Here is a 25,983-nt window from a genome sequence, read left to right as displayed (position 1 = left end):
GCAATGTTTTGTGTACATGTAATCTTTTACAGTAAATATTAGTGTGTTTATGAAAAAAATAATGCAGGGCACCGAGGCGGGAGGCAGAGGCGTAGCGAGGGGGAGGGGGGGCGGGGGGACATATGTCCCTGGGCGCCGACCTTAGGGGGGGGGGCGCCAAATTGAAAGTTTGAGGGGGGGGGGGTGTGCAAATGAAAAGTTCGAGGGGGGTGTAAATGGAAAGTTTGAGGGGGGGGGGGGGTGCAAATCGAAAGTTTGTCCCCGGGCGCCGGGAAGGGTCGCTACGCATCTGGCGGGAGGGAGGGGAAAAAAATAGTAAGCAAAGACGATATAGGAGGACATAAAGTAATGGAATGGGCTGCCTGTTGCAGAACTACTTAAAGAAGAGAACCAATAGGTGCTTAAAGGACTAATGGTTGATTGATTTATGTGAGGATACTGACACACCCCATCACTAAACCAAAATGATCTTAAAAATTGGCATTGGTTTGGTATTTGAAACACAGGTATTTAAATGACTGTAAATACAGGAAATCGGGAATAGGCTTGAAAAGCTGGTTCCAAATGTTTGTTGCCAGATAGCATATTTTTCAACCGAAATTGAATTTTTTTTTTTAACATTTGAGAAATAAATACAAAAGGACTTCCGGTTTTATTAAGGCAAGAAATATTCAAACAAATAATTACTAGTAATATAATAGTAATTTAGCAAACACTTTTATTTTATTTTTATTTTTTTGGATTAGCAGAGTCAAGGTGTTGTGGTGATAGAGGATGTTAATTGACATAAACTACAAGGCTATACCCTATTGATCGCTATTGTGTATTTTGTGATGGAAAACAATTGTTCTGACTTTCACTGTTTTACTCTCCCTGGCTATCCCGGTTGACTTCAATTCTAAACGGCTTTTCAATGGCTTATTGACTACAATAAATATGAAAATGAGTGTAGTGTTTCCCAAAAAGCTTTGTTTTTAAAATATAACTGTAATTTTATCGCTGATCATATTTTTTAAAAGAAATTGTTTAAAATTTAGTATGATTACATAGGAATTTGATGTACGAGCAAAGTTATGGAACGAATAAAATTCATATCTCAAGATACCTATGTATCTATGGGAACAGGGCATTATCCCCCCCCCTCCCGTCGATTACCCCCCCCCCCCCCCCCCCGGTAGAATTTAATGTCATATTGCATTGTCTTCAGCTCTTGACCAATGTGCCGAATTTCAGAGAAATTGATCCGTTAAAGGTGCACCGAATTTCGCTCCACGTTTTGATCTAGACAGGAGGAAGACAGGGCAAGCAAGTTAAATAAAAGCTTGTAAAAAGAAAAACCACGAAATTTATCCATGTCAACGATTGCAGGATTTTCGTCATGTAATTGATGTCAAATGTATAATAAAGATGAGTATTGGCGTCATTATGTCGGGCGTCTCACATGCCATATAGAGAGTTTGAAGGAGCCAGAAAAAAATTACGTTTTTTTTTGTGTGCTCGCTTTTGGATAATTTCAAGGATCTGTCTGTCGCATTATGCTATTTAACATCAGAGAACCAACCCAAAATAAAACGACTATCAAGCTAGTATCCAACTGCAACAAGCCATAGCCTCGTCATGGGAACGTTCATTCGTTCAAGTAAAGGGTGGGGGGGGGGGGGCGGCGTAATTTTCTTCCGGTGACGCGGTGTTTTGTAGATATCAATAAAGGCTAGCATTACATTTAAACAGTGCGCGGGCCATCTTCATTATACAAACGTTAAAACGGTAAGCCCAACGTCTAGTATGGTTTGAGGAGGGGAGGGAGTATAGCGAACATCTGCTATCCCGAAATTCTCCAATTCAGATCCTGGTAAAACGTCTGTATAGTAAGTCCTTGGACCCAAACACGCCCGATAGGTGCATTGTATTAGTTAGGGAAAGCCCATTAACAGGGGAGAGAACTTATTGAATTACTACAACTTACCAAACACTTCAAGGAGTTATTAAAATTAATACGGTCTCTCTTTTATAATAGCTTTTCGAGTGTTCAAGGTTTAACCAAATGGAAAGCCGCTTCTTTGTGTTACAACAAAGGATCGGTCTACGACATCAAAGAGCGGTATAGGGGGTCGGTGGTGACTTTTTAATAGATATTTATAGCTCATATAAGGATAACTTTACACGCTGTTATTTTCAGCCTTCGGCTTAGGCATTAATCTTGATCGTCAGCTTTCCTATGTGGCCGAGGTTAATGCAAAAATTTCGCCAGATGTGTAAAGCCCAAGTAACCTATAATCTTTTTAAACAACCGCCAGTTCTTTTTTTTTTTTTTTTTTTTTTTACATATTTTACAATGATTCCGGTAACACAAGCGTATATAAATAAACATGCAATTATGATTATGTATATATATATATATATATATATATCGGGGGGGAAGGGAGTAGGGTTAAAATAGGGGGGGGGGGGTAGATGTTCACCGGGGGTGGGGGCGGGGAAAGGGCCTTTGCCCCTCCGAGAAGAGATACCTGAAAGAAACTGCATGCAAACCACTAAGATTAGACAAATAATTTAGGCGGTAATGTTAGTGTCTGTATTATCAAGTATAGTTGACGTCATTATTATTGCGTATTTTTTCCGCAGTGTACTTTGTTCTATGAATCTATGTTTACTCTAGAATCAATGACGACATTTCATTGTGTGTGCTTTTCCAGCGTTAGAACTGTACATATTTGGTTTCGTTTTGAAAATTTCCTACATGAATGTTCTATGTGCCATCACGGTCTTTCACTATGCACCTTTTCACTTTCCCTATATTTTCTCTAGAGCGTTTTAGACACAGAGACAGCGTGACAGAACAACATGAAAAACAAAATTGCAGGGCTTTAAAAAAAAAATAACTATAGTGGCTTAATGATCTTTTCTTAAAACTGTTTCTACATCAATTGTGTGCCATCACAATAAAAACTGTTAAAGTGAATGGTAAAAAGCATCCCAAACTTTCCAAAATGTGGAGTGTAGAGGGGACGGTGACACTTTTTCACATACTATATATAAATAGTTCATCCCTGGTGCTGGAATAGACGTTAGGCGTCTGTAAACAGGCAACATTCCCCACCCTCCCCCCTCCACATTGCACCACTCACATCAGACCAAACAATCCAGAGGACGGATGAAGAAGCGTTCATTTTTCTTGACCTTGGCTTATTAAGGAATAGTGTGGGCAGCTCTATGCACAGCCACCTTTACTTTCCCAAACAAGAGTTTGGTACCCAGCAGAGATCTAGACTTGAGACATTCAAGCTAGCAGTCGAGCACAGTATCATCCGACCACGCCGTCCCGTTCTAAAATTAAGGCCCAAATAAAAGTCTTAAATGTAAGAGGAACATTGATTGCTCTAAATAGCTATCAACTAAACTTATGCCATTAAAAAAACCAGTATCTTAAAACAAACGTAACAAGAAAAGTTAAAATCAACATTTATTTATAACATGTGCATGTTAATAATATACCATCATATAAAATATAACAAATAAAACAGCATTGCGTACATGAACTCGAACAACATACCATCAGCTAGCAGTAAAAGTTCACCACTACTAGACTAGTTCACCCTGTACCACACTATTGTACAACAGTCAGCAGCAGTCAAATAAATGGCTTCATGTCTTAACATCTCCCATGATTAATAAATAAATAATAAGTTACATTATTTTTTGCCACCAATGTTAGAAGAGCATGAGACAAGGGAGATAATAAAATGTGGACATTTGTCATCCAGCGTTCCACCAAGACAGCATTCCCAGACCCATTTCACTGATAGAGCCCTGTGGGGTGGAAGAAAATAAGGGGAGTAATTGGTCAGTGGAGCAATGTGTGATGGGGATAATATGGGAAATAACTGGTCAGTGGTCAGTTAGACAATATGTAACGAGATGAACAAGGGAAATTACTGGTGAAAGGAATAATATGGGATAATAAATGAAGGAAATAATTGGTAGGTAGTCAGAAATAAAATGAAAAAAGAACATAATAATCACAGGTTTAAATTGATCACTACATGCAGCGAAAAAATGCATCTGGGTTACTTTAAGCTATTGTGTGGTTGGGAAAAATGTGAAACAATTGGTCAGTGGCCAGTTGAACGCAGTGTGAAAAATGAAGAATTAAGGGAAATAATCCACAGCAATGTTGGAAAAAAAAAATAATTGGTAAAATGTATTCTGTCAAGGGAAGATAAATCCAGTTTATACAATTATCTTTTATTTATTCCATCCAATTCCTCTAGGCGTAGACTACAAATTCCACAAAAAAGTGGATTAACAACCTATCACCATTAAGGTTTATTGCATCACTTCCTTTTTCATGTTATTCAGTGTTATCTTGGCTGGTGACAATTATTCATGCGTTTGTCATACTTAACCTCAATGTAGACCTACTGACCTTAGCAGCAACTGTGAAAAGTGCTGATACTAGTAGTGTAAACTTATGGTGCTAGACACAAGTGGTTAGACTTACTCATGCCAGACACATGTGGTGTGGATTTTAATGGTGCTTGACACTAGTGGTGTTAACTTACTGGTGCTAGACATGAGCAGTGTAAACTAATGTTGCTAGTTACATGTGGTATAAATTTCCTGGCATGAACTCAATCCCCCACTGAATATTTTATTTTGATAAATTATAATACAAAATGATTTTAAAACAGACTTGAATATATATTCAATCAATTATAAAATAAGATGTTTGTTTCTGAACATAGGTTCAATGTAAAAAAAAGTTATATCAAACAACAAAAAAAAGTGTAATATTAGACTTGACATTACCAGCTAACCAGTTACCCCAAACAAGAGTAAGAAAAAAATGTACTTACCAGCAAGGTGTATGGGGCTTTCTTTGTGCTGGGATCTGATATGGGTAAGGGGTTCCCTGAGGCAGTACTGGAGGGGGGCTGCATGCTTTTGTCCTCAGGTCCCGAGGGTGTTGTGTCCACGAATGTCTCGTCAACAACACGAAACCTGCAGGATCAAAAGTTTCAACGCCAATCAATGGTAGTTACAATACTAAACAACACTATCATAATAAAATATGTCTCATCAACAACACGAAACCTGCAGGATCAACAGTTTCAACGCCAATCAACAGTAGTTACAATACTAAACAACACTATCATGATAAATTTATAGCCATCAATGGTAGTTACAGTACTAAACAACACTATCATGATAAATTGGTAAGTGTGTGTAGATGATAGGTCTGCATTCACCATTGGTATATGTACACCAAATAAATATAGTAAATATTTATGCTTAATATACCTAACACCACCAGTGATAAATTCATTGGCAACTACAAAACCAAACAACTATTATAATATATTCTTTAAGTCCACTACACATAGAAAATATTAATGATTTAATGCTTTATTATAACCTTAAACTGCTTTAAAAAAATCAAGAACCAAAAAAATCTACTATACAAAGAAGGACAACTCAGGAAATGTGGTACTGTAAATATGTACACATAGTTTTCAAAATTTAGACCCAGTTTTTAAAATTACTTTTTTTTTAAAATAAAATAAACTCCAGATAAAGAAGAGTTCACCATACCATTCTTGATTCTCATACTATTTTCTCTAACAAACTAATCTTAAACTGGGACTATAACACAAAAAGAGGATCCCACCTGATGTCACCTCCAATCTCTAGAGGTAGATCAACCTTTCCTTCTTCTGGTGCTTCATACTCCCAGCTCCATAACTGTTCTTGTTCGTTGCTAACATTTGGTTAAGTAAAATACCAAATTTTATATAATTTTATTCACTGATAAGTATGCAAGACAAAATATTTATATATATACACTCAAGAAAAATTATTTTTTGTTCATAAAAAGATGAACCAATTAAGTTTTTAAACACATTTGCAGAAAAAAGTTGCTGGGAAAAATGAATTTGCTGTTACAGTTCAAACTTTTTAAAATTGACCATCAATTATGGATAAATTAAGATTGATGAAAATAAATATCATGACAACTATTAAGAAATTAAGGTATTTACCCAGAACCAAAGAAAAATAATTCACAAATCTAAACCTTTTCCCCCCTCAAATTTAAAGTAAATTAAGAAAACAAGGATACAATTTTGAAGGCTGCTGTAGTGAATCTGAAGGAATGACAATGTCATCAAAAAATCCCATACTCACTGGGAAAAAAAACAATTTAAACAATTTAAAACTTAAGAATTCTAAATTAAATAATTTTACAGAGAAAGAAAATAAAAAATCTTACCATGAACACCATCTTTGTTACTACTTTTTATTCTCCCAACTAGAATCTCATCAATAAATGGCCGAAACACAACAAATCTGAAATGTACTGGAGATATCGATGGTTATTAACAATATAATCAATTATTAAAAATATAATTAATAAATGGTTTTGAAGAAGATATACGTGTTAATATTTTTAAAAAAAACAATTGAATTTAGACATTAGAATTAGATTCAATTTCAAGTAATGACTTTAGATATTTTAAAATGACAATATAAAAACCAAATAATATCTACAAATCAACTTTACCAATAGTGTGGGTAGCTCCATCACCAGGGAAAATGTAACTGTCTTCCACCTTTTCAACATCCCATAATGCTATACAAAGCCCAACATTATAAACCACCTGAAAACAAGATATAAATTTGATGAAAAAATACTTTAAACATACACAGCGTTGGACAGATTTTCTTACTGCTTATGACAATAATAGATAGGGTCTATATTATTAGATATTAAATGCTTTATCACTTTATCCTGGCTAGAGTTTTTATTTAAAGTAAGATTACCATTTCAGAGTTCATTGGTTTCTGTGACCTCGACAAATGAAAATAATGGTGTAATCAGCACAAGAAAAAATCTAACTTTTATTTCCCCTAAAGTTAGTCAGGTATCCATCAGAGATGAGTGGACTAGTCCTATGGACTTGAGCCCAGATTCTGATGGTAGAGTGCCTGAGTTTGTATTTTCAAAGGTCTTGAGTTCAGAACATGGGTTCAAGTCCATAAAACGTGCTCAATACCATAAATCCATGCTTTTTAATTAATTTAACCCTTTACTGTCTGGGCTCTGAAATTTTTTTCTAGCAAATGGACATAACTCGGTAAAAATAGTTGCTAAGAATAATGGACACAAGCGAGAAAAGTCTCAAAGGTATTTGAGAGGTGCATAAATTAATTTTAAAATCTTGCACGGCGTAGTTACAATTAATATGGTTATAAAATCCTGTCTGTCTGGTTTTTTTCGGACTTTACTAAAGATTGGACGTATTTGATGTTTTTAATATTTTCGGTAACTAAATAAATTTAAAAAAAAAAGCAATAACAATTTGGTTTTCACGTGTAATGGCGACATAAACAATGGCATCCTGCTATTGGATAGGCCGACATAAATTTTATTGTACACATTGTAAGCTAAAAATAGAAAACTAGGTCATGGGGTTTTAAATTTGCATTGTTATTTAAAAACTTGATCTGCAAAGTTTTGTAAACAAATAGTTATCGATCACTAACTTACTGTACAGCCAATCAATATTTGTCTTACGAAAGTGAAAATTCCGGTTATAACTTAGGCTTGATGGAAATAAATAGAGATGTAGCCTTAAACTCAACAAATTATTTTCAAGTTCTCTGGATTTGCAACTTTTATAGCATTTATTCTAAAAATATAAAATTTCTAAATTAATTTTAGGCTTAAGTTTTTATTTTTTATTTTTTTTTACGGTCTAAATCTAAAAAGCATGTTTTTATTCCATGTCAACAACACTATGGAAGGAATCTCGTCAACTCGCTTGTCTCCATTAATAAATTTAAAATCCAGGTGCATTTAAAAATTAAAACAAAATTATAATTTTCAAAAAGGAAATTTTGATGCAGTTTCTTGTGCATTACTTTTAATTACAATGAACGAAGCATTTCAATTAAAAAAGCAGCACCAAACTTAATAGTGGAAAAAATGGTGTACATAGAATAAGCGTTTTTGGATATTAAGGCTGTACCACATAAGAAAATTCTTGGATTAAGGCACACAGGACAGTAAAGGGTTAAGCAATATTTAAAGTTTTCTGTTAAGCTGTTACATTAAACAGGCCAGACGATAACTTACTTTATTAGCAAACTTTTTATTTAGAGCTTCTCGAATAGCATCCATGGTGTCCAGGTGGAATAAACGAGGAAGAATTCGGACAGTGTCTTTCATCTGAACCAGAACAAACATCTTCGTGTCTTGGACTGATGAAAAGTTTTTTGTGATACAGGAAAAACCGCAATGCCTTTTGTCATCAGTATTCCTCACACTCAGTACTACAAAACATTAATTTAAATTAACAAATTAGTAAAGTAGGTCTACTCTTTGAAAAACTGAAAAAGTAAAATTAAGATCAAGATGGTTGAACATGAACAGTCAGCTAGGGCAGCGACAAAGAACTAAGAATGAAAAATAAGACAAATGTGAGTACAGTTTACAAACAAGAGTAATAGTAAACGTCAATACTAGCTGTAACTAATTAGGCCTAGGCTACTTACTAGTCTAGTAACTATAGTCTACAGTCAATAGTAGCATCTAGAGTCTAAAATACTCAAAATTAAATTGTCTAAATTACTCTAAATCTTAATCTAGGTTACATATATTATTATTATCAATATATATTATTATGGGAGTAGGGGAAATGCGAGAAGTGAAATGCAAGACCAAAAAGTCAAGGAGGTAAATTGAATGGTGAACAAGGGTGCGAAAACTACTGATTCGCATCTTACCCTAAAACTAACGGCCTAACGCCACCTGATACTTATACTAAGTAATTACTAAGTTATACTCATGGGTAAGGGGTCGGCGTGGTCGAGTCGGTAAAGCTCATGGTTGCTAAACCGAAAAGTCTCAAGTTCGAACCCTTGGGCAGATGAGGCTCGTTAGCTGGGGACAGCCACTCTTCTAGGAGAGACAACTCCAAAATTAAACAACTGCTGCCTTGTAGTTTGTTCTTGGTTGGACAAAGGCTATGGAAGCAAATCCAAAAAGAAAAACAGGCTGAAATCGGAGTCAATGGCCTCAATGGCGCATAACCAGTTGACACATAACGCTTAATTGTGTTGGAGGCATTGTCGAGTCGGCAAAAAAGCTCATGGTTGATAAATTCGAACAAAGTCTTGAGTTCAAACCCACTGGCAGATAAATCTCGATCCCCTTCAATAATAATAATAATAATAATTATTCGAAGAAGAAGAAAAGAAGACTCATGCCCATGGGTAGGGGTAAAATGAAAAATGCGAAGATAACCTCTAAAATTAAACCGCATCTGATTTACAGATTTTATAAATATCTAGATCTAGTCTATTTTTTTTTTTTAAATACGCTCCCGTCGTAAGTGTGTACGCCGTGTATGCAAAGCGGCGAATAAAATAAAAATACTCTAAAAAAAATATTGGTAATCTATCGTTTTGGGTACGTAAAATCGCCCGCGGCTATTTATGTACGAAAACGTTACCTCATTGTCAAGGCTTTAATAGAAGTGTATTGTCATACTTTTGTGTCAAATATTATAGATAAATGAATAATAAACCTAAATCAATGGCTAAATATATCGATATAGGCCAGAAATTAACTTTAAACAGCAGTGTCTGAGAGCAAGATTTGATATAAACAGCAGCCATTTGTAAAATAGAGTGGCTTCCCCCTGAATCTGGCGCTAAAAGCTTATAAAAATAAAACTTAGACAAGATGGCTGCTATAGTAAATGAGCATGGTTGCATCTGTTGGAAACATCGCTAGTCTTCATTTATTACGGAAAAGTTTTAATTCAATTGTTTAAAAACAGGTACATAAATGAATCAAGGAAACATTTTTGAATTTTTTAAAACATAAATCCTCCTCAAAATGTGAATAAATTATTAAAATTTAAGGAGTCACCTGTTTTTCACATTACAAATCGCGGGCGATTTTACGTAGGCCTACCCAAAACGATAGATTACCAAAATATTAAATAAAATGGAGTTTTACCTTTAGATTTTAGATTTATCTAGATTTTCATTAAAATAAAACTAATACTTGGTCACTCTATTGTGTGAAATTAAATCTAGGCCTAGAGTCCACATAGATCTAGATCTAGCTCTACATCTAGATTATGCCTAATCTAGAAGAAGTCGAGGTTCTATTCACAATCACATTGATTGTTGTGTAGCTAGCGAAGAGAATCATAGTTTTTATATTGCACAGAACAATTACAAATGTTGAATCGTGCATTTGTATTTATTTAACCCGCCGCGGCGACCGTCGAAATTGAAATTATGAAATAAACAGTAGATCTACACATTGTCAAAATCAAGCTGTTTTTTTTTTTACTTTAAATATATTTGACTTTAAAGTATTTTTAAACATCTTTTGAAATTTTAAAAATAATTTGTTTTTGCGTTATTAAAAACTATTCACATAAATGGACGGTTAAAAAGGCGTAACTAAGCTAGATCTCTAGGCTATCTGGAACCACCTAATTGCTAGCCATGGTAGATCTCTATATATATGATAAGCCTGTAAGTCTATAATGGCTTACGACAAATTCCCGCAAGACAGTTGTCTAGATCTAGATTCTAGATGCCGGAAGGCCGTTTTCCCAAATGGACGCTTACCCGAATGAACACCTGCCAGAATGTGAGATAGCCCGAATGGACAATTACCCAAATGCCGTTTACTAAAACATAACAGTTTCTCTGCCATGGGAAAATAAATTAAAAAAAAAACGGCATGATTTAAACACAGGGAAACCATTTTTAATATTACTTTTATATGTTAATTCCGCTGACTTTAGTGAAAGGAAAGGGGGGGGGGGGGGCGTAGACGTTCTTCAATGGGGGCGGGGGGCTCGCATTGGTATGGATATGATTCCTTCAGCGTACCGCGTGAGCGCGGGTGGCGGTCACGGGGGACGGTAGACTTTCTTCAGGGGGGGGGGGGGGGGGGGGGGGGTCCGGTAAAAGCTACGGTAAAAAAACAGCCAATGTTCTCACGGACGTCCGCCTAGAATCAAACTTCTCCCTTAACTTTGGCGTAATCTGAACCGACGATGAATAAAACGCCACTATCCCCCCCCCCCCCCCCCACCCCGGTCGTCCGCGCCCTGAAAGTCCACAACAAATTCTTAAACAGAGAGCGTAGAAAAGGACGCCTTGAACGTCCGTTTGTTTATATACAATGATATAGTTATACAGTTATAGATCTAGTATTATTTATGAGATAAGATCTAGCTAGATCTTATTAATATTTAATTCATTGATATTGGAATCTTATCTATTTCTACTAGTATTAGTAATACTTATCTAGATCTAGATCTAATTCCACTACTGCATGGTAAATAAAAAAAATAATCAAAATTAGTTGATTATTAATTAAGGGTTTATTATCAGACACTGGTAATATCAATGCTCCTTCAATGGGACAATGTCCTGAGTCTCAAACAGGGATGCATGGGCACTTTAATATGACATAGAGGTTAGCTATCGGAAGTTGTAGTGTTTGTCGAAATGTTCTCTAGTGTTTATTTGTGGCTTGGTTGTCGGTTACAGCCTAAGCAACTCTACTTGATCCTATCAGGGCAGCATTGATCCTGTAGGACATCAAGTACGGCTTCTTTAATGTTAACACCAATCTAACACAGACAACCGCTACAGGTTTTTCTACAGAACACTACAGTACACTGGTGCCATCAACCATCGTGTTTGACGAAACAACCTCATGTAAAACCCGAGACCAGAGTTGAGTATCCGGAACCGCTTGAGTGTCGAAACACATAGCTGGGGTCGGCGAGCAGGAAATTTAAATGTTTTTGACTTCAAGGTGGCAAAGATTGGGGTGGTTCTCGTGTATAGTAGGTTTTATAACCCCAACTTTTTATGGGATAACTAGTTGAGTACCTGGAGCCATTAAGGGGGAAGGCTCCGGTAAAAAAACACTTTTTTTATACTCGTTAGAAAACATTTTTTTTAGTGGAAATACATATGCGAATGTATCAGCCGTAAAGAAATAACTGTTTTCTAACGAGTATTAAAAAGTTGTTTTTTTAACCGGAGCCTTCCCCCTTAACTTTTCTTTGCCTCCGGAACATTCGTATGTTTTAACTCTACCTTAGGGGTGTCTAGGACTCAAGTAAAATCTGGGATATGGAGAGCTCAAACTGCTAGTTGTGAATATAGGCTACCAGCTGCAAACCAACTAGCTTTGACTCTCTCCCAATTTTTTAATTAAAGGGGCTACAGTATTTTACAATTATCAAGTAAAATCTGGGATATGGAGAGCTCAAACTGCTAGTTGTGAATATAGGCTACCAGCTGCAAACCAACTAGCTTTGACTCTCTCCCAATTTTTTAATTAAAGGGGCTACAGTATTTTACAATTATCAAGTAAAATCTGGGATATGGAGAGCTCAAACTGCTAGTTGTGAATATAGGCTACCAGCTGCAAACCAACTAGCTTTGACTCTCTCCCAATTTTTTAATTAAAGGGCTACAGTATTTTACAATTATCAAGTAAAATCTGGGATATGGAGAGCTCAAACTGCTAGTTGTGAATATAGGCTACCACCTGCAAACCAACTAGCTTTGACTCTCTCCCAATTTTTTAATTAAAGGGGCTACAGTATTTTACAATTATCAAGTAAAATCTGGGATATGGAGAGCTCAAACTGCTAGTTGTGAATATAGGCTACCAGCTGCAAACCAACTAGCTTTGACTCTCTCCCAATTTTTTAATTAAAGGGGCTACAGTATTTTACAATTATCAAGTAAAATCTGGGATATGGAGAGCTCAAACTGCTAGTTGTGAATATAGGCTACCAGCTGCAAACCAACTAGCTTTGACTCTCTCCCAATTGTTTAATTAAAGGGGCTACATTATTTTACAATTATCAATGTTACTTAAAAAATTAACCTATTAACAGCACCATTCATTTTTAGTTTTAATTATAGGCTAGTATTAGTATAATTAGGGGACAGAGTGGTCTAGTGGTAGAGAGCTGGACTGCTAACCCGTAAGTCTCGAGTTCGAATCCGGGTTCAATACTCTTTTATTTCCTGTATCGTGGTGTTGTACATGCAGGTAATAATAGAAATATTATTTTGTTTAGGTAATTTTCCAAAATAGAAACTAAATTCAACATTGTGTTGTGTTTAGTATTTCATCATATTCCCTTAAGCATTCTTAACAATTTATTATTGTTTCCCAGTAACCCACTTTTCGTTTAGATATTATTTTATTTTGATAATTTTTTTTTCTATAGTGTTATGCTTGGTATAGTTGTGAGCCTCGATTTTAGTTACTTTACATTAAATGTGTTAAATTCATTCAGTCTCATTAGTTATCAAAACGCTTTTTGTTTTTAGAAAACTTGAATTCTTAGAGGAGTGTTGTTGATCAGCCATTTTAATTTTATGCCCCCCCCCCCCCGTCCCTATTAGGCTTATACTTATATACTTAATCAGTCCCTGGCCCAAACAATCCCCTCCCACGGGCCGTGGGACACAATGGGATAGTGGAGAGGATTCTGGCCACTAACACTTCCCCTGATATGCTACTCTCCATGCCATTATCTACACATGTGGTCATTCTCTGGACTGTGAAGAACGCTGGGATGATAAAATTAACAAAGATGAAAGGTCCAACAGTCTACCTTTTTTTTTTTTTTTGGTGTGTTAAAAGTTTTTCTGTTGGTGCTGAGTTTTAAAATAAAAAAACCAGAATTAACTCTGGATAGCTAAAACAACTCATGCATCATTGTTTGTAGTTTGCCGTATTTAACCAATGTCCGCCCGTTTCTCTTGTGTCAATAAAAACTTTAGCTTTATTTGTACTGTCTAGTCTATGCCAATGTGTAGCTCTATTTATATTTCATTGGATAAAGGGAATCTAATCTTGTCGAATACTGAAAAACTGTAAATTGAATTAGCTCCCCTATTTTTCGTGTCACTCTTTCCTTGAGTACAGAAATAATCAATAATTAAATTAAACCAACTGCCGTTATACACAATTTATGTAACACCCGTGTTTATTTCATTGTTTATATTACATAATTACTGATGCACGCCTTTCCTTTAAAAGCACTCCCGTAAAATTCTGTTTGTTACTTCCAAACATGGTTACCATTGGAATGTCTACTTTTTGTATCCTCACTAGTCTAACATACAGCCAGTCCTTCTATGGAGCCGTGCGCAAACCTTCTGTTTACAATGCTCGTAACGTGTGCAAAAGGGCGACGTCCCAGTAGAAATTGTCCATCCAACAGGTTTCATTCGGCATAATTTGCAGCTCTGATAAGTGGCATTTAAAAAACGCAGTTCAGTAGTTGATCTTGGCTGATAAATATTTGCGTTTAGCGTTTTAAAATTTATATACATCAAAATGCCTAAGTGTCCCAACTGCCAAAAAGAAGTTTATTTCGGTAAGTTTTATGACTATATTTTTAAAATAACAGGATAATAATATTTGCATTGATTAATTTGCCGAATAGGCTAAGTCACTAAGTGTATATGAAATAGGTCTATCGTACTGTACAGTTTATGTATGACATATTTGGCTATTTTAGCAGATGTGAGCGTGTTTATGGGCGTGTGTGCCTATTTAACAAATGTATGTGGTGTTTAGTTTCAACAGGTTAAAAAATAGACTTGAAAACATTATGAAAGGCATTGTTTAGCCTACTTTTATTCTTTTTTTTTTTAAATAATAATAATTGGTAGATCTAGACTTTCAATTGTCTTGCAATTTAAAAAGAAAACAACAACCGCAAATTGTAGGCCAAGGGCAGACCTACTCACTGTGGTACGTAATGACTCTAGGAAGAAGGGATACTATACGGTGTTTTTGGGGGGGGGGGGGTGCAATAAGGAAGAGCGGGAAATACTGCTTCCCGCTCATCGTTGAATTATATCACGTGCTTTGGTGATGTAATCATTTTGTGCACAACCCCGCCCATCTCCTTCAGTTACATACCGCCGAACAGTCGTTAATTTATGAATAACTTACGTTAGGAAAAGTCTTAAAGCAACTGAAGAAATAGTTAATCATACAACGGTGTACGTCTTCAGAAATAGTAAACAGCCAAGTGTGTGGATTTTTTTTGTTACAGGAGAATATAGTATAGTAGCCTTATCTACCTACTATGACTATGTCCCCCCCCCCTCCCCCCACTATCGGTGAGGCGCCAGTGTTAAAATTGTATTTTAATAGTGCCCAGGCATATCTCACGATAGTAATGATACTGACGTCATCTGTGTTTCCCACTGTCTCCTCCCTCTGTTATCAGCTCCAAAAACTAAAAACGCCTACACCCATGTCACAGCTTTAGCCCTAAACCCACGTAACAAATACAGCACATACCACTTAGTCAGTGTACACCCATGTCACTGGTTTAGCCCTAAAACCACGTCACAAATACAGCACATACCACTGGGTCAGTGTACACCCATGTTACTGGTTTAGCTTTAAAACCACGTCACAAATACAGTCTATGCCACTGTGGTTAGTGTACACAAATGTCACTCGTTTAACCCTGTACCCACGTCACAAATACAGTCTATACCCCTGTGGTTAGAGTACACAAATGTCACTGGTTTAACCCTGTACCCACGTACACCATCGTCACCTAAAAACTTGCATGTCCCCAATACGTACCTTTGTATGCAATATGCATACAATACTTCTTGTGTGTTTGTTGTGACGCACCATTATAAACTTTTACCTGCTAGTTTGATTGACAACATGTTGTCTACATACCTGCTTACAAAACCTAACACAGACAACAATTGGTCGGGGCCTGAACTATCCGTGTGAGCCTACATCAGCCTTAAATCATGCCATGATCCCTTTAGTATAGGGGCACCTGAGTCCGTAGGCTTCAGCTCAGCATAGGCCATGGCATCTTTCTTTAAATGGAAACTCCCAAGTGAGTAATATAGGTGTGGTAGCGTTAACAATGGGCGGACAGAAATCTGTACCAAAATTAAACATGGGTGTATGCTAAATATTTCTTTCCTATGTCATCTGGAAAGCCCTTATCACAGTCACGTGAGACTTTACTTCCTCTGCTTACCAAAACGACACTGTTGCCTGCATTTGATTCTGCAGACGGGTGATTGTTTGCATTTAGGTGTAAATCTAGATCTAGATATCTAGTGGTGACTACAGCACGTTCACAATCACATCACCCCCGGCGTTACTATTTTTAGCCTGACCGCACGCAGACACGGATGACCCGTTCAACCAATAAATAAATCGATTAAGAGTTATGACCTACTTTCTTACAGCACGTTTATTTACAGCTCACAAAAATAGAATCAATATTGTTTTGGTTTTATAGCACCTATCCATTAGCCAATGCCTCGTGTTGGATGAAAGCCTTAGATGCCGTAAGCACAGAACTATTTTCTGACGTGTAATTAGAAATGTAAATAACAAACCATATAATCTTACATAGATATTAGGCCGTAAGATACGTAATGTTTGTTTTTGTATGCTTCCACGTGATGATGTATTTTTGTCCTATATTATCAGAGGTCTTATGCAGTGGCTCCAACCTGGGTTCGATCGAACCCCAGGGGTTCGATGAGTCAGTCTAAGGGGTTCGGTGGAGGTCAAGACAGATCCGATTGATATGATTCAATATCGGATTTTGTCAGCGCGGACGATAGAACTATAAGTAGGGTTCGGTGTTAACGCATATAAAACTGCCGGGATTCGGTACCTCCTAAAAAGTTGAACTACTAGTCTATGGCTGTATCCTTTTATTACAATTTTATACCCCGCAGTTTTTTTTTCTTCTTTTCATTTGAGTAAATCCTGGTTAGGCGAAAATATTTGTGTAGTGCACTTAGACTATATGGCCCATAGACCGTGATTTATTCGGCTTTGGAATTGTACATAAGTGTTCTACCCCCGCCCTATCCCCGTTTTACCTAGATGCGTTAAAGTACTTAAACGCTTGATAGATTTTACTGGTAAATTCATCACTGCTCGAGCCTTGGATTAAAAATCACGGTATGAAAACTATAATTTAGCCTAAGGGTTTAGTTTAGAAATAGGGTTTGTATGTAAGGTTTAGGACAAGAGTGGTAAAATAACATATTTGAGGAAACGGTCAGAAATACGTTTTATAAAAGTTTTGGAGGAGACTGGGATGACAGAAAAACCGCTCACTTATTGGTGGCTTCAAGGATCTAACGCAACAAATCATATGAACCGAAATGAACCAATCCATTTTTTTTTTAAAAATACTGTCAATGAGTGTTTAAATTAAATGGAACAGTTTCTAACTACAACAAGCCGCAGCCTCGTCATGGGAATGTTCAAGCAAAGGGTGGGGTCAGCGCGGCGTAATTTCCTGCCGGTGACGCAGTGGTTTAGAAGTCACCAATAAGGGCTAGCGTTACATTTAGACAGCGCGCGGGGTCACGTTCCTTATACAAACGGTACAATGGTAAGCCCCGTCTCGTATTTTGACCCACTTCTGAGGAAAAGAACTCGACTCATGCAATCTTCCTGAATGAGAATGTCAACTCTATACAAACATATTCTTCGCAAACTGTACAGTATCCTTTAAACAGACAAGTGAATAAATAGTTTAAATACCCCCTCTTTCTTTTGTGTCGATTAGGTTTGTTCCATATGCAAAATCATTAAGAATAATAGTCTGTTTGTATTACTTTTTATAATTTTCACACGTCCTAATTTATTATGCCGAAGGTTTATGGTTGCTTTGTTTATTTTTGGGCGTTGCCCTGTTTGACTCGAAGATAAAAGCACTTTTTTTCCAGGCTTCTGTTGGTAATAGATTATTTCCGTTGCTTTCTTTTGGTGTACCTTTTAGGTCTAGTGTTCATACTTACAGGCCCATAACTAGACGTATCTAGTAGCTTGTCTTTGCTAATAAAACGTTTAATTTGAGAGAAAGAAAAAAACACATTTAAAATAGGCCTGATAAAATGGGTTCACACTTTCTCGGCATTCGTCGATGGGTCGTGATTTTAATATCCCCTGAGCTGGACCCCACTCTCAATCTTCCAACCCAGCCATATACTTAACTCTAAACCTAAGTGGCTGAAGTAGAGCCATCAACGTTTTATCTACAGAAAAATTTCTTTCCGGCATTCCCCCAACGCAATCTCTCACCCATACCGGAGCCTCCTCACTATCCCCCCCCCCCCCCTTGGACGGAAAAAATAATATCATATTGAGATAAAGTATACATACTTTGTTAATTCTTAGAATTAACCCCCCCCCCCCCCCCGAAAGTTTAAAATTTCCTCCCCCACCCCGGCGTAAAACAAAACATGTGAAAGAAATCCTGATACAGAAGTATATTGATCCGGGAAAACACCAGTAACTGAATTGAATATGTGGGTACGGCTAATCAAGCACAAACGATTATTCAGAGCTCCTCTATCACACAGTCGCATGGGTAAATATTGACACCCCACAATTTACTGCATATAGTCAGCACTATAGCTGGTAGTATAGGGCTGTTGATAGTATGAAGACGGGGCTAGACAACAGAGGAGTAAACACAGTTTTAATGATCTGTGAAATAATTTAGGACACACTGTAAGTGGCTGGTGTGTGGTTGTGTCATGACCTAAGTCTCTAGAAAAAAGGCCTTTAAATTTACATCCTATGCTTAAACCTATGCAATTTTATACACAAAACAGTTGCTTAAACCTCTTCATTCCAGTACAAATCACATCATATGACTATATGACTAAACCTACAAATCTGCATTTCAAAATACAAGACCTCCCAGGCTTAAACCTAAACTTCTGCATTTCAATATATTATAATACACAACAGGCCTCTGCATTTCACTACACTCTTTTAAAAATAACATCATCACTATAATAAGCCTACACAACATCAGCATAACAGATGTGACCACCTTCATAAAATGCTGACTCCCATTGCCTGCTGTCTAGCCTACAATAGTTATGTTCACATCACAAATAAAAATCACCCGCCCCCTTCCAAAATATTGTGACGAATGCTTGTCTGCTACAGTAGAAATGCTCAAGTGACAACCCCCCCCCTCTAGTATTTTGACGTCTGCTATGGTAGATAACCTATGTTTATGTCCTGAACACAAACTGCCTCAATGCTAACGTACAGAGCACGTATTCACTCGTCGGATAAGTGAAGTAGAGACTTTTTTTCTGTCTTAGAATGCCGTCCAACTGGGACTTAAGAAATGTGTGCTATATTTAGATCTGCCAACTTGTGCCAATGGTAAAATTTAACGTAACAGCTTTTAATAGGGAATAATATTGTGTTAGCGTTTGTAGTCAAAAGACAGCTGATAGTGCCTCGGTGTCAGAGTTTCTTCTACCCCCCCCCCCTCCCAACGAGATGGAATTTATATAGTAAACATATTCTTTTACTAGTGTCCCCCCACCCCCCCCCCCCCCCAAAAAAAAAATGTTGACCCCCCCGAAAATATCGAGTCCCCCCCCCCCCCCCCCCCCCCCCCGGAGAAAAAAGTCTGGAAGAAACACTGCTCGGTGTTAAACGGCCATGCCGTACCTACAATTTATATTAACATAACATACAGGCAAATTTCAAAATTTACGTGTAGAAGAAACAAATCGATCTGGAAAATTTACAGCTTTGTGCTATTTATATATTTAATAAACAAATCTATTGAAAAAAAAATGTTTTACTATTTTTTTAATCAGCCAAAAATAATGATTGAAGCCCTATTCTTGTGTGCCATCAAACGGTGATCATGTCACGTGATAAGGGATTATGTCAAGAATAATCTGGACTGTTACGTCAGCGTGGCTCCGTTTGTGTTGTTTTTGGGGAGATAACACACAAACTAAACAGGAGTTACCTTGACCCACATAATCTCTCCTCAAACAAATTCCGCCTGAATGGCCCCAATAAAATCGATTGCACAACCACGCATTAGCCCCCAACTGTAAAAAGCAACCATTGTTTGGTATTTGCCCAGTTTTTTTCCTCTTTCTTTTTTCAGCATAACTTTTTGAGAATTGTTCTGTTTAATTAAAAAAAAAAAAAAAAAACGAATGCAAAGGACGTAATAAATGAAATGGTAAAAATGTACCACCCTTCCATTTTCGTAAATCTTCTTTCACTTTCACCGAAAACTTGTTTTTTTTTTTCCTTTTAATAACCGGAATATGTTTTAGAGTAATATTTTCCTGCACCTAACCACGCCTTGGTGCGTCATTGTTCCGTCTCTGTCAAGCACGTGTGCGGTAGAGGGTGTGGATTTGTTAAATCGACCACATAAGCGTGGTAATTTTAGTCCGATCTAGAAAGTGTAAACACACGCCCGATGACTAAGACAATAGCGGGAGACAAATTGTGTTTACACCGCATCGGCTGAGTGAGTTGTCACACGGGATCGCCTGTGTAGTAGACAGCTGTTTAAACGACACAGCTTGTATTCACAAGTTAGTTCACAGCTGTCTGAAACTCGAACACACTCACGTGATAAATTTCCAAGAAACTACTAGGCAGCTCTTTTATATTCAAAGGTTTAAAGTTTAAGGTAATGATGTGCCATGCAAACGACGGATAATAGTCTCACGGGGTTCTTGCTGACATTTTTTCTCGACCCCGCACCCCCGGAGAGATATCTGAAACAACTCTGATAGTCTCTTTTAAAAAAAGTGGTTGCAAGTAGGGCTACTCTAAAGGGACTACTTATACTAATGGCAACTTTAACCCGACCTTAACCCTAGAGTCTAGACTTAAACTCAGCCATGACATAACCTCAAACGTTGGTAAACCTTCACAACAAACACCCCTTTTGTTGAAAGACGCCATTGAGCGACTCTATTAAGGTGCACAAATTACTCAGCAAAATGAAACAATTTACGTGTCGCGCGGTTTTTTGTGTGGAGAAAGATGTGTTCCACGTCACTACCCCGGTACACTGTTTATTCAGTGACACGGCCGGGTGTAGCAGAACCGGTAGCCATGTTGATTTGAGGGGGCTATTTTAGGGACTACTGCGGGAGCTCCGGGCAAACAGGTAGTCGTGTGTTGACTGTGTGAAGATTAATTGTGGGGGTTGACAGCACTAGACTACCATCTATAGAGCTACCTGCGTACTCAGTACTTAGATCTACAATGTTGTTTTTTTAAACGCATAATATAATTTACAAAAAAAATATCATGAAAAACACACACCAAAACACGAGAGGTAAAGAATAAAAGGGGAAAAAAAGCATTTATAAAATAAACAACCCTCCCCCTTCCCGGATATATAAATCAAAGTCAACAAAACAGCATAATATGATACAATCTTTTGATTTAAGGCAAATTTCGGTCTTTGTCAATCAGTTGCTACGATGTCAGTCAGTTTATTATAAATGAACAGGAACTACAACTTTACATCCGCGAAGACTTCATCTATTGCTTCTAAAGATTTAGTGACGACAAATTAACAGCCCTGTTGCACTTTATACGCTGCTGTACTCTGTAGCGGATTTACGTCGCTTTTTATCTAAGTAAATAACAGAACACTTACTAAGCATATTTAAGACAGGACAATTTTCAACACACGAAAACCACAACCAAAGATCCTGATAGCATTCACTAGACTGTTTACAGTACGTGTTTGCAAGAATTTTGTGAATGAGTCTGGTGCAATTGGTTTTTAACGCTAACATTACATGTTTTCCGAAATACAGAAAAGGGGGAGAACTTGGTTTGTACTTTCTAGCCATTAGTCACCAAGGGGAGGGAAGAATGGTAAACACATCAGCTGACGCGCGATTTCCAGTGGTTATTTTTAAAAAGTGCAGACAAATGTGTATAAATTTACTTTTTATTACTTTTCGATTATTAAATTAACTAACACTTTACTAAAAATATTTATGACTATTGGTAGTTTATTTTCGAGCTTTACATACAATTTTTACTACAGTAAGTGTTTTTTAAACATTTAAACGAACCTGATCTATGCTAGTTTTAAAAACAATAAATTGCAAAATATAATGTCACTTTTTAACCATCCTCTCCTCGTCACACAGCATTACAATTTTAGGGATAGAATTCGAAATAAGCCTTTAGTTATGGTCAATTGTGAACACACGCAATAGTTTATATCAGGGGTCTCCAAACTTTTCAGCCTCAGGGCCGCCTTAACTATCAAATATCAGTTCAGGGGCCAATTTTCTTCAATGCATCCCTTTAGGGTGGCGGTGCCCCCCCCCCCCCCCCAACGGAATATAACGTATATAGAAATATATATAGAAATATATTCACATTTTAAATGCACCCCACCAGGAGAAAAAGTCTGAAAGAAACACTGTCGGGGGCCGACAACACACTCTAGATCTTAGTTTTTTCTCCTTGGGCAAACACAAAAACCCACCCGCCATTTTTTGAACTTGTCTCTAAGGAAGTCATTTGCTTGCAATTCAATGACCTCCATCTGCAGTTCATCTGGGCAACTGGTTACATTCGCTTCAAATAGGTTTTGAAACAGTCTCACTTCTTCTGCCTTTAAATCCTTGTCAGAAAATTGCTACTGAAACTACAGCTGGAGGTCTTTGATGATCTCGCATGCAAATGATGTGGGCAACTCAGCTATTGTTTCAGCTATAAAGACCTTGCACTGCTGAAAGTGCGTCAAGTTGTTGCCCTGTACTTGTTCCAAAAACACGGAACAGCTGTCCAGCGACTCATCCATTGCAATTGAATAATTGCGAAACTAGTAAGCAGTTTCCACTATTTGAGTGACAATGTTTTCATCAATGTCTGCAACACCGCGGGCAATGGTATTTGCACCTAAAGCTACATTTTCAAATTATTTTGAATTTTCTGGACAAAGTTCCTCAGCCACCTCTAACATACATTTTTTTCCGTGAACAAAAAGATCACCGCGGGCCGGATGAGAGGACCTCGCGGGCCGCATCCGTCCCGCGGGCCGCATCCGTCCCGCGGGCCGTAGTTTGGAGACCCCTGGTTTATATTATGTGACTTTAGTTGCTAAAAGGTTACCTCCCGTTTCAAAATTTAAACCAAATTTTCTATCATGGGAGACAATACATTTAAATTCTACAGCCAACACAAAAATTGTTTATTTAAGCAAAGAAAATGAAAAGTGCACTATGATTTGTATTTTATCGAAAAGATAAATGAAAATAATGATATTTGCTCTGGTTTAAATATTAATTCTTAAACAGCAACATATTTAATCTCAACTGTATTTAAATACAAACGCTTTGGCTATATTTCAAGACTACGAGCTTTATTATATCAGTTTGTTGAATACAAGTTACTGTGCTTTTGAAATTGGTCTCCGTCTCGCACGCAAGTGCTGACAAAGTTGTCTGAGAAGTCGCTCGATCTCTTTGAGATAAAAAAAAAAGATACGCATACTAACGATAGGGGACATATAAATTTGTGTTTGACATTTTTCTCATTGAGTGCTTCTCTATTTCACCCATCTAATTTACAGTAATCCCACAACATACTGCTAATCATATGCGTGGCCTTACACCTTTGATTCTTCACATGTTCCCTAATAATAGTAGGCAGAGGCGTAGCGAGGGGGGCGGACCGCACCCCGGGTGACACCATTTAGGGGGGTGACACCAAGGGAAAAAATAGCAAAATATATAGAGAAAACTTGAGGGGGGGTGTAAATCGAAAGTTTGAGGGCGGGTGCAAATCGAAAATTTGAAAGTTTGTCCCCGGGAATGGTCACTACGCCTCTGGGGGTGACACCATTAAGTGCTGCACCAGGTGACACCCGACCTCGCTAAGCCACTGATAGTAGGCCTATCTCCCATTCAGTTTTCAAAACATTGAATGTCTTAAAAACCACAATTTTACTCTACTTTTGTCTGTCAACGGCAATTTTCCTGGCAGTCCCCCTTGACAGTTCTGCCTCTGCCAGCTGCTTGCCCGCTCTGCGCCTCTACGTATCCCTTGGTCTTCCTTGTGTAGCCGTTATTTCTGTTTTCAGCCGAGAGAAAAACTTCTATGGGCAAAGACTGGCACCCAGCCTGTTTGAAGTGCGGGAAATGTGGGAAAACTCTTGCACCAGGCAGTCACTCAGAGGTCAGTTATTGCCCTTGATTTTAAATATGGTTATTATTATTCAAGCTTCGCCCTTGATTTTAATTTTTTTTTTAAATTTAAGTTCAAGTATCGTCTATTATTTTAAATGTTTTATTAAAAGTCAGTTATTTCCCTTATGTGTAAAGCCTGATTTTATTAAATTCAAGTATAGCCATTTATTTTAGATCTGTTTTTATAAGTCAATATATAAGGAAACCCTTACTGTACAAAACCTTGTATTACATAAATGTCTGATATACTTTATCTACCCACAGCATGAAGGAAAACCTTACTGTACAAAACCTTGTTACGCTTCATTGTTTGGACCTGAAGGTGGGTGTATGATTGTTAAAATCTCCAATCGGTGTCTAACCCTGCAAACATTTAATTTTCTAATTTTCCAATCACTTACATATATCTCAGTCATGTTTTAAAACTCCAATCAGTGTCTAATCCTGCTATCATTTAATTTTCTAATTTTCCAATCACTTACAAATGTCTCAGTCATGTGTTAAAACTCCAATCAGTGTCTAATCCTACTATCAATTAATTTTCTAACTATCCAATCACAAATGTCTCAGTCATGTTTTAATACTCCTATCATTTGATTTAAATGCTCCATTAATTATATAATGCTCTAATTTTTTTATTTTCTAATGCTATAATAACTTTTTGGTGCTTCAATCACTGCAGTGGCAGTACAAAAAAAGATAGATGAGTGGAACTGATTGTACAAAACATTTTTAGCACCCTATTATTCATATCAATTTTTCTGAAAAATTTTATAATATTCCCAACAAATATTCCCAAAAAAATTCTTTAAAAGTGTGATAAATGAACAACATCATTTTCACACTTTTGTAGAATTTTTTTAAAAATCCAGATTTACTTAAAACTTGTAATAGTAACAATTCAAAAAAATACAATCTTTTTATATTAGAAAGAAGTGAAGGATTTAAATTTAAAAACGTGATGATGAAGTGGGGGCAGGTGGTTTGACTTTGCTAACACCTTCATAGATGCATTTGGGCCAAAACATAAACTAAGTAAAGCCTAATTATACTTATACCATTGGCAGATGAACTTGTCTCAACAAATTTGTAGAAATTGTCAGAAAATTATTTTTTTAGATGTACCTCCATTTTTAAGTGAAATAAATTATAACTAATTTTTCCAAAAACTAAATCTAAATTATCTGACATAAATTGTAGGAAATGGTTTTTTTTTTAACTTAGCAAATGTTCGATATGAAATAATTTTCTGGATTTGATAAAATTTGATTTGAATTATTTCCCGCAGGTTTTGGGCGTGGTGGAACCTCAGGGGACAAAGCAGTGTACAACAAATAGACTATCCCAGGCCACAAGATCCATCAACCTCATATCCCCATACTTCATGTTGTTTGTGATATAGCTTTAGATTTATGTTTATATATACACATACGTCTTCAATCATTCAGACTTTCAGCAAAATACAATTTTTTTGCAAGATTTCTTTAAAGAACAAACATTTTTATGCTAAAATGCAGGATATTTCTCTATTCATATTTTAATAACTGGTGCTGCTTTGGTGTTTCAGTTTGTTTATTTTAATGGAAATCTTTCATTCCTTTTTCCCTAGTAAAGTTCAGTTCACATTGTAATAGATTGATTCTATTTTCACACAATGTGAGACCAGTCTAAACTGGTTTGTTTGTTTATACAAAGTACAATGAAAGGCCTTTAATCTTCACTTGTTATGCATAAGTAAATGACAACGGCCCTTGTTGGCCATTAGAAGCCCGTACAGCTTTTTTTTTTTTCATTTATTATTATATTTGCACTTTATAAAAACTTGGGAACAAGTTATTTTTATGAAACAAATATGGGAAATAAACATTTTTTTCTCAA

At 36.8% G+C, this 25,983-nt stretch overlaps 2 protein-coding genes across 2 annotated transcripts; one reads left to right on the top strand and one right to left on the bottom strand.

Moving 5' to 3' along the window:
- Positions 1 to 3,459: 3,459 nt before the first annotated feature.
- On the bottom strand, positions 3,460 to 10,228 carry LOC131954863 (DNA-directed RNA polymerase III subunit RPC8). Its single transcript, XM_059318678.1, has 8 exons — positions 10,025 to 10,228; positions 8,135 to 8,331; positions 6,560 to 6,656; positions 6,269 to 6,355; positions 6,119 to 6,182; positions 5,669 to 5,758; positions 4,857 to 5,001; positions 3,460 to 3,810 (listed from the first exon to the last, which is right to left on the bottom strand). The coding sequence occupies exons 2-8, from the start codon at positions 8,243 to 8,245 to the stop codon at positions 3,757 to 3,759; spliced, it is 648 nt and encodes a 215-aa protein (XP_059174661.1). The 5' UTR covers positions 8,246 to 8,331; positions 10,025 to 10,228; the 3' UTR covers positions 3,460 to 3,756.
- A 4,029-nt stretch (positions 10,229 to 14,257) lies between these two features.
- Positions 14,258 to 25,983, top strand: LOC131954872 (cysteine-rich protein 1). Its single transcript, XM_059318691.1, has 4 exons — positions 14,258 to 14,450; positions 24,000 to 24,094; positions 24,370 to 24,427; positions 25,394 to 25,983. Exons 1-4 carry the CDS (start codon positions 14,411 to 14,413, stop codon positions 25,441 to 25,443), a joined length of 243 nt encoding a protein of 80 aa, XP_059174674.1. The 5' UTR covers positions 14,258 to 14,410; the 3' UTR covers positions 25,444 to 25,983.

Source organism: Physella acuta, unplaced genomic scaffold, assembly GCF_028476545.2.
Source record: "Physella acuta isolate Inbredline_101_S28 unplaced genomic scaffold, ASM2847654v3 ptg001036l, whole genome shotgun sequence".
NCBI lineage: Eukaryota > Metazoa > Mollusca > Gastropoda > Physidae > Physella > Physella acuta.
This window is presented reverse-complemented; position numbering and strand designations above follow the sequence as displayed.